General features: G+C 41.4%; 1 protein-coding gene across 1 annotated transcript in view; it reads right to left on the bottom strand.

The window, feature by feature from the left end:
- Nucleotides 1-433: 433 nt before the first annotated feature.
- The window catches only part of aspm (assembly factor for spindle microtubules), a 26,926-nt gene continuing 17,373 nt past the window's right edge, over nt 434-9,986 (bottom strand). The window contains exons 19-26 of the mRNA XM_005753545.1: nt 8,945-9,983; nt 8,625-8,774; nt 8,341-8,532; nt 4,333-4,525; nt 3,237-3,391; nt 929-1,105; nt 646-818; nt 434-559 (exon numbers count right to left, since the gene is read on the bottom strand). Of these exons, the coding sequence (XP_005753602.1) occupies nt 457-559; nt 646-818; nt 929-1,105; nt 3,237-3,391; nt 4,333-4,525; nt 8,341-8,532; nt 8,625-8,774; nt 8,945-9,983 (2,182 nt within the window). The 3' untranslated portion in view covers nt 434-456. The remainder of the gene's footprint in view (nt 560-645; nt 819-928; nt 1,106-3,236; nt 3,392-4,332; nt 4,526-8,340; nt 8,533-8,624; nt 8,775-8,944; nt 9,984-9,986) is intronic.

Here is a 9,986-nt window from a genome sequence, read left to right as displayed (position 1 = left end):
TAACAGGGTGTGGCTCATTTTTACCCACTGTCACACCTTAACCATTAACCCCTACTGTAGTCCATTTTGTAAATTTCAGTCATTCTAAGTGTGAGTGGAGGATTATCACAGGACTTGTTAATCACAAGTCAGCAGCCAATGACACACTCCTGCGCCCATCTGTTCATACTGTCTTCTTGTTTGCACAGGCCGGTATTACATCAAAAGGGATTTTAGTAAAAACTGCCGTTTTGGGAGTAATGGCGATCCTGACATGTGCTGTTACAGGTTAACCTTGCATGCCTCTCCCCACTGTAGTAGATCCAGAAGAAACAATTTAATAGACAAATCCATTTTATTATATACATAAAAATGAATTGGTTTACAAAAAATAAAAATAAGACGGCAATACTTTTCTTAAGTTTTTAAAAAGAAGATCATGGATTAAAAAAAATATATATATATGAGCATGTTTATTTACAGCACAATGGACAGTGTGTTTGCCACCATCTGAATGGCCCTGAGGGGGTCTACAATGTCTTTGAGCTTATCTCGCCTCAGAACCCAATCTGGTGCAAACCTGAAAGAAAACAAAAAACTTTTAGTTATCTCTGGAAACATACAAGCACTCTTTCAGCGTATTATGTAACTCAGGAATATCCATACTTTGGTGCAGCGCGGGATTTACGAGGCGTCACTGGAACGAAGAAGCTCCCGTTGATCGACGCGCTCATCTTCTGCTTGATGATTGTTCTTTCTGTGTCCATCTTGTGTTTGCGAGCAGTGAGGCGGTAAATACTGTGGATCCTATCCAAGACCTTGGGTAGCTTTTTGACCTCCTAAAGAAAATACAGTAAGCAAAATAGTTAGCATTTTCTCTTGTGTAAAAATATCATTGATATTTGTATTTACGCACTCGTGTTATCTGTTTGTTACAGTGTCTACGGACCTCAGTGCGTTGCTTGTCCTGCAGCAGGAGCGCAAGAAGGAAACAGGCCTTAGTGAAGATGCTTCCACCCTTTTCTGCCACTTTATCCCCTGCCTTCTCCCGGTATCTCTGCAGCAGGTCCAGCAGCGTCTCCACAGAGTTTTCCACTGAATACACCGCCTCAATGGTCTTGTGGTACTGAGGAGGGAGGGGAGACGATGTTAGTCCTGCACACTTAAACATTGCATGTTGCATGTTCTATTTTGGCTGAAAAAGACAGAAACACTCAAAAATAAACACCACCCCCGTCCACTTTGTTCTTCATATTTAATGCTTCACGCACACACAAAAAAGTGAACATAATACATGTTTTATCTGCTACATATCCACATAAATGGTCACTTTGCAGTTAAATTAGCTTTACAGAAAGCAGTTTCTTATAGATTGTAGATGACATGTAAGGCCTTAAGCAAAGCTGTTAAAGCCACAATCATGATACAGCTTCCATGCTGGTAATCTCATTAAACACTGCACAGAATGATGGCAGGTGTAATTTCTCAAAACTAAGCAGGGATTAGTTTGTCCTATTGTTTGATGTTTTAGAACGGTACAAATTAACCTGTTTTTGTCAAATGAGTCTGGTGGCTTTTGTGAGGGAACATATTTGGATCCAAAAGCTTTACATTCCCATACAAATGTTTTGCTGCTGCCCTCATCCACAGCAGTGTAAGCTTCTCAAAAGCACGGGTGTGCTGACGGTCATTTACCATCGACAGTATACAGATTACAGGTTTATTCAACCCCCACTTGTCTAAACAATCCCTTTCCAGCCAGAAGATTCAAAACAAATAAGTAAGATGTCTGGGTCTACCACGCCAACATGTTCCCGTCACAGTCAGGCAGATTATGTTGCAAGAAGAACAAAGTTCACAGCGAGAAGAGAGAAATCGATAACAGCAAACAGTCTGACAGAGGGTCAGATCTATATACAGGAAATGGGAAATGCTTTTAGAGAAAACAGGAAAGCTTGATAACACTTTAGTTCTGATATTTTCAGACAACCAGAGTTAAGTGATAGAGCTCTTTAAATGCATCTTCTGTGTTCTTGCAAGTTACTGTTTAAAATAATGCAACCAAAAATACTGCTGAATTTAAGAAATACTGGATAGTGATGCAGCACCAACTTTTATATACTTTTATGTACCTTTATATGATGACACAAAATGTCTAGCCATGAGAATACTGTATAAAAGTACTCTGCATTTACTATATCTGTACATAAATAAGTATTTGTTCCCACCTTACATTACAGTCACACTAAGGAAAACAATGGCTGGCCCAAAACCATTGTGTAAGTGTGTGATAGGTTGGTTGCTGTAACTAGGGATGTCACCAGAACCAATATGTGTTGTATCACTTCCTACCAAAATTCTGAAAATGTGAGTAAGGACTGATTTCCCAAAAAGCCGTATGCAAGCATGTTACTGTACTGTACTGAAATTGTGTGGCCTAAGTGAACTAAAAGAATAGCTCCCAGATCAGTTTGAATAGATCAGCGTGAATGCTTTTCAATTAACATTACAAACATCCAAACCATTATCCTGCTTTTATTATGCCAAAATGTAAATTACCAACAAAGCTGTGAAATCAGCTTTGTTCCACTGGCTAAAATGTTTGCAATGGCTAACATTAAATGCTTATGCTAGTGTAATATAACATTAGTAGGCTATATAATGTTAACATTTTAAATAAATGATCTGCCAGTGTTTTAAAAATGACTTTAATGAGGCAGTTTATGGTCGAGTATGCGAGATGTCACTTCAGATCATTTCTGTTTTGGTATCGAATTGGGCTGTGAGAATTGTTCAGTTCTACTGCTGTTTGTACCGACTACTAATGTCCAGTATCGTGACACACCTAGGTGGAAATACTTGTTAACTTTTGCCTAATGTGAAGAAATTCAATGCAACCAATGGGAAACTATAATTTCTTTCTAGTCACAAGGAGGTTGCTGTCCTACCCTTAGTCTTAGGTGAAATCTGACACTGACATTGTTAAATATGCTGGAACTGAGGAGTGGAGGAGGTGGAGATAGCAAAATATAAGCTACAACAAATCTCCTCCATGTGTCTACAGACAGTTAAAACAGCTTAATCTAATGTTGGGCCTGTAGGAAAACAAAAACAAAGAATAAACAACTGTCTACCTTCAGCTTTAATGTCACACTAAACTAATTAACCGGTTTACCTTTTATGTTTATAACCTGAGAGTACCGGATTACTTCATGAGGAAGCATTAAATACAAAGTGCTGTTCTGTGTCTGCAGTACCTTGGAAAGGTTGAGAAGTATCTGAATGGAGAAGGTGATGACGTCCATGCAGGGGACGCTCCTGTTACAGCAACGGATTAGTGTGAAGATGACGTTAGTGGCTCCGCTCTCCACAAGCCGCTCGCAGCACTCTGGGGACAGCCTGGTGGCGGTTTCTGCACACGAACGCAACATGCAAACACAGAGGCACGCACAAAGAGATTTCAGTCAGGACAAATCATAAGATGCACTCTTACATGAATAAGAAGTATGCATTTTGGCCAATTAGGCACATATATATTTACACATTTTAAACTATAAAATATTTAATAGATTTGGGAGTGATTGTAGAAATAGTCCCTAAAATATTACCCACCATAATTCAAAGACCAGAAGTGGGTTTTGATTCTACACATCACACATTAGAAAGACAAGAAACACAAAGAAATGCTCCAGAAATGCTGAAGCGTTTTAAAGAGGCAGTTTCTCAGAAGAATTTCTAGTAGATACGTCTATGGTATCAATTTAAATACTCATTCTCGAGTTGTCCATTCACTCATTTATAATGGTCCTCAATGTTAAATTGCACCGAATATCTCATCTAAGGATTATTAGAATGAGGAGAAATATCAGCATGCAAGAGGCACAAGTACAAATCAGTATTGAATATCTGCCATCTTTAGGCCCTCAGGCAACACTGCTTTAAAACCAAGCATGGCTGTGTCATGAAATCATTGCCTGGGCCCAGGAACACTTCCAGAAAAGTAACTATATTACTGGGACCATCTAAATGTTTGGTAGGAACTACATGCATCTTCTGCCTCTCATAATGATATGTGAAATAATTCGTCATTAATTCGTCATGGCTCACGTGTGCTCATTCACTCAGTTGAAAATAATGTCTGATCGTAAGCTGAGTAAACTATAACTTGCATGGCGTTTGTTCAGTGCTGTGGTGGGGTGAGCCAAAGATATTGTCATTAAGCTGTTTAGTGTTACATAAGTTGCCACATCTAAAGCTGTGGGATGACTTGCAGGGGAAAATGCTGTTTAAAACTATTTTTTCCATTTTTGTACTCAGCATGAGGGGAAACGAGTAGACAACAAAAAGCCTTACCAAGATTTTTCAAGGCCTCCAGAATGTACGAGAAGTGTTTATAACGAAGAAGGTAGTCCAGTGCAGATGAAGTTTTATTGCACAGTTTGTCTTCCTCTCGGACACTGGCAGTGACCACACGTAAGCGGTGCCTCAGCTTTACAATCTTGGGATTGTCATTCAATCTGCGGGAGCAGTGTCCTCTCCACAAAGCCTAGAAGGAGAAAGTGGTTAAAATTAAATTAAATTAAAAACAAACAAACAAAACAAAAACTCACATTAGTTTCAAACTGTTGGAAAACTAAATAAGTTAACAATTTTCAGGGCGAAATGTGTATAAAATTATTTGATTTCCATCAATTCAGAGCAAACATTTTGCTAGTGTAAACTGTTATTAGAAGTATTAAATATTAACAGCAAAATTAAAGAAATGATCCCAGCAAGGCTGTTACTGCCTTACTTTGTAGGTTGTAACAACATTTTGCTGACTACATTGTCAACAAATATCAAAATGATGAGGATAAAGTAAAGATTGGATAACAAGTTGTTGCTTTTTAATTTTGGTAACACTTTAAAACACAGCCTGCAACTAAGGGAGTGATTCCTCCATCATTAAATTGAATTTCAATTTATTTTTCTTTTAATAACAATGTCATTATAGTTACCTACAAAAACTCGGGGGTTGGGAGAAAATCAATTTTGTTTTTAAAACATCTGTCATACTCACAAACATGATGAATATTAAGAAAAGATGTTAAAAAAAAAAAAAAGATAATAATGATGATAATGATGATATACAAAGGCACAATTAATCTACTCCATACTATGACATGTCCATAGAACAGTACAGTTTATTTATGATGTAAAATTGGGAAATTGCTTGTCCATAAAATTTCCGTGAAATTGGGCAGTACTTAAAAGTATAAATTGTCTTTTTTCCTATAAAATACCTTAAGTTATAAAATTATTAACGTTACTTATGCATTACATAAATTCTCCTCTGTAATTTGCTATATTATTGTAGTCAAGGGGTTTGTGTGTCCCAAGAATTCCAGGGGCTATGCACTCGAAAGGCCTTTTGCCCCTGGTAGGATCTCCCATGGTAAATTGGTCCTGGGTGAGGAACCAGACAAAGAGCTGTTCAGAAGACCGTTATGTGTACACAATCAAGGGAACAGTTCACCCTGCCTGGGATAGGGTTAGTGGAGCTCTGCCCTGGAGCCAGGCCTGGGGAGGGTACCTGAAGGAGAGCCCCTGGTGGCCTGGAGGCCTGACCGGACGCAACCTGGAGAAGGCAAATGAGCATTTCCTCCTGTAGGCCCACCATCCACAGGAGAGGGTTGGGTGCTATAGGGGTTGGGTGCAGTGTGTGACGGGTGCCAGTCAAGGGAGACCCTGGTGGACCCTGGTGGGCTGATCCCAAGCTACTGAGGCTGGTGAAACGTCAACTTTCTGGTGGAGGAGGAGCATGAGCTGGTGTGTGAGGTTGAAAGGTACCAAAGAGATATAACCGGGCTCACCTCAATACACAGCTTGAGCTCTGGAACCAGCCTCCTGGACAGGGGCTGGACTCTGTCCCAGCTAGAAGTTGCTTTGGGTGACAAGCGGTATCTTGGCATGTCCTTGGCTGGCTGCCTGTATATTAGAGTTTTTTTCCCCCGGTAGACGAGAGGGTTTGATTCCTTGGTGTGTTGCTTGTTAATATGAGCCATTCGGCCCTTATACAACCGTTGCAAGAGCTTGGTCCACATTACTGGCAATAAGTCAGATTCATTCCCAGTGGGTATTGGATTCTTCCAAGGGTGCCCTTTGTCACCAATTCTGTTTATAATTTTTATAGACAGAATTTGTAGGCATAGCAAAGTGGCAGGAGGCTTTCACTTTTGTGGTCCCAGTGGCTTTTCATTGATTATGTTGTTCTTTTGGCTTGATCAGGTCTGTTGCCTCCAGCTGACACTGGCCAAGTATAAAGTGGTGGGAATGAGAATCAGCACCTCCAAGTCTGAGGCCATGGCCCAAGCATCTTGGGCTCTTGTTCATGACTGAGGGGAGCGGGAGACGGACGGGTCTATGGTTGCAGTGATGCTGAACCGATCCGTTGTGCTGAACAGAGAGCTGAGAGTAAAAGCGAAACTCTCGATTTACCAGTCAATCTACGTCCCTACTCTCATCTATGGTCACAAGTAGGGGTGGGCGATAGAAACGATATACGATAGAAACTATATATATTTGGCCAACGATAGAGATTTTGACGATACCGCTCTACCGCATGTTTATGATGCCTGTTTTGGTTGAAAGCATCGCAGCGGCTACAACCATTATCATCTGCAAATTATGCCGGGCGACAGTCATAGCAAAGAGACGAAGCACTTTTGAAATATGGGGAAAGCCAAAAACTGCGCGTCCTCCACTTCCGTAAATTTGATTCATTTATGTTGAATTCTCTCACAGCTGTTCCTATCCCCATGTTGTTGCAGTATATTAATAACTAACCTATTGTGGATGAAAAGTCTCAGTTGTTCTCCTGACTGAAGTTTGGCCCGTGTATAGCATCCTGCTATGCGATTGCATTCGTCCCTGACCACCAGAATCCCTCACGTTAACTTTTATCGAGTGGAAAAAAAGTTGGCGTTCATCCTCCAGCTTCACTGTGCTAATGTTATGCTAACATAGCTGTGTCGCTAGCAATCACGTAGCACAACATTAAACACCAGGTAGTCCAACTTCAGTAACCCTGCAGACACCACTGCTGTTTAGTTTTCTGTCTTCATTTATGTTGGAAGTGGTACCAGAGCTGTACGTTTGAATTAGTTTTCAAAAATCTCTCAGTCAGAACATGGTATGAAATGTTTAGGTGGAAACTAGCGAGCTAACTTCCTGTTAACTTCTAACTCCGTTAAATTTAAGAAATTCTGTTTTCATGGATGCCTGGATGTTAAACTTAATTGTTACACCTGGTAAAGCAGCAACGCTGATGATTTTATTAAAGATGAAAGAATTTAGACCGTTTTTAACGCTCAGTGTTCGTTTGACTTTGGGAGCTGAAGCGGAAGGAGTTTTGGACCCAGATTACTCCGCGAAGCTCCTCACTATGGCAGCCATAATGCTCTGACAATCCATGAAGCAGTGCGGCTTACCAAAGTTGTACTAAAAAATTTTTTAACAGATTTCTGCACGCCCAAATCGGTTTGAGGTCAGTAAGCACAACCAGAATTCATACATAGGGCACACTCTCGATTTTGGAGAAAATGAAAGGATTTTATGTGTGCCTTATAGTGTGGAAAATACGTTATAGAGAAGAAAATAATATATTGCGATATATATCGTTACCGCACGTGCTTCAAATTATATCGCGATATGGATTTTAGGCCATATCGCCCAGTCCTAGTCACAAGCTCTGGGTAATGGCCTAAAGAATGAGATCAGGAATACAAGTGTCAGAAATGAGCTTTCTTGGAATGATGGGTGGCCTTTTTACTTAGAAATAATGTTACTGTAGAGCTGCTATACCCTCTACAGTAAAAAGAGCCAGTTGAGGTGCCTTATCCAGGAGGCAGATAAGAATGCCTCCTGGATAAGGTGTTCTAGGTCTGTCCCACCAGGACGAGGCCCCGTGGCAGACTCAGAAGATATTGTAGAGTTTATATCTCTTGCCTGGCCTGAGAACATCTCTGTGTTTCTCAGATGAGCTGGAAGAGGTGGCTGGGGAGAGGGGAGTTCTGTGCATCCCTTTCTTTGCTTACCTATGGGTTGTCATATAAAGTGTTACCTATATTTTCTTTGTAAAATTAGGCCATGTTCGCAACAGTCAGATGTTAAAAACAGTCCTCCTGAAATTGTTTCCCAGTTATAATGTCATGGACTGATCATTGTAGAAAGAAAAGATTTAGCAAATCTTTAATGGGCTGTTCTAACTGAGGTGACTGAAGGTTGAATGAACTTTGGACACCTAAATATAGACTGAATTGGAAATCTGCGACTCTCCCATTTAGAATTACAGGCAACATCTTTACCACACTCAGCACTGACCTGGGCCTTGAGAATACCCTGCTGAACCCTCTTCTGACGCCTGAGGAGGAGGAATTTCCAGACAGCCTGCTGGATGACAGTCGCAGCCTTGTGGCGACGAGCTAGCCAGTGCCTGACTGCTCTCTGAGCTGTAGCCACCTTCAGCTTGTACTCCAGATAGCGTCTTCTCTGTTGCCTCGCTCTCACCAGTCGCTTAAAAAAAAAAAAAAAAAGTCAAGATGCCATTTGTAAAAACTGTTGTACTCTTCAATAGATGTAGCACTGTGGATGTTTTGTGACTCTACCTGTATGGTGATAACAGAATGGATCTGTCTTTTAGCGGACTCCAAAGCCCAGTGAGCTCTGAGTGCTCGTTGGATCTTTATGGCACTGAGATGGTGAAATATGGCCGACGTAAAACGTAGCCTCCTCTCTGCACGAGCAGCCTTTAGTACCTGAAAAACATTGGCTTACATTTAACCAGCAACTTTTTTTTCCCCCCTCCACATAACACATTGAGACTGCTTACTACAAATCACATTTCAACACTGTGAGACTCCAAACAAGCTGCAGTTCCTCTTAATTACGGTACTCTGTTTATTTTTGTACTGCAAATGAACTTTACCTGCTGTCTTGCAATCCAGGCTTGCCAGTGTTTCTGAAGTGTGATGGCAGCTTGCCTCACTTGGATGTATTTGATTCTCTCCTGCCTGCCGAGCTGCACTGCTCGAATCCTCCGCTGAAGTTTCACAGCTGCATCTTTCTTTCTTTGGAAGATACGTCGTTCCACCAAACATTTCCAGCATGACTGGATTACAACAGCAGCATGATTTTGTAGGCTAACATCCCTCCTGACGCGCCAGCCTCTCAATGCTGCCTGGAGAACTATGGCGGATTGTTTCAACTTCAAAAACTTTGCTCTTTCTTGCCTCTGAAGAACACGAGTCTGATAACGTCTCTGGATGATGATGGCAGATAGACGCATGGCCTGGAATTTGACGACTTCTCTGTGTTTTCTGAAGGCAGACTGGATCACAGTAGCAGCTTGATGCCAATGAGCAACTTCCTGTCTGACCTGCTGCCCTCTGTACGCTGCCTGAAGAACAACAGCAGCTCTGTGCAGTTTCTGATATGTTTGCAACTGTTTCTTTGCTGCTACAGAGGCTCGATATCTTCTCTGAAGAGTCAGGACAGAGGATTTCAGAGTGAGATACTCCCTGTGTTCGCAGTGAGCTCTGTAAGTTCTCTGGATAACACTGGCAGCTTGATGCTTTTGTTTGATCATCTGTCTGGATTTCATTCCACGATATGCAGCCTGTAGAATGATGGCAGCTTTTCTAACCTCTTGATAATGTTTCACCACAAGGTTTCTGGTTCTTTGAGCTCTGAACCTCTGCTGTAAGACACAGGTTGCCCAGCGTTGTCGCCTGAACTCTGATTGAAGTTTATATCTCCTGAAGTTTGCTTGAATGACAGTAGCTGCTCTGTGCATCTTGGCAATGTCAGACCTGACAGGATGACCTCTGAAAGCTGCTTGTAGGACCACAGCAGAATGTCTCATTCTTAGGAAGTTTTCCCTTTCTTGCCTCTGAAGAACACGAGCCCGATAACGTCTCTGGATGATGATGGCAGATAGACGCATGGCCTGGAATTTGACGACTTCTCTG

Source organism: Pundamilia nyererei, unplaced genomic scaffold, assembly GCF_000239375.1.
Source record: "Pundamilia nyererei isolate P.nyererei 1_Seehausen unplaced genomic scaffold, PunNye1.0 scaffold00436, whole genome shotgun sequence".
Taxonomy (NCBI): domain Eukaryota; kingdom Metazoa; phylum Chordata; class Actinopteri; order Cichliformes; family Cichlidae; genus Pundamilia; species Pundamilia nyererei.
The sequence above is the reverse complement of the archived record's forward strand: the minus strand, read 5'-3'. Positions and strand labels throughout refer to the sequence as shown.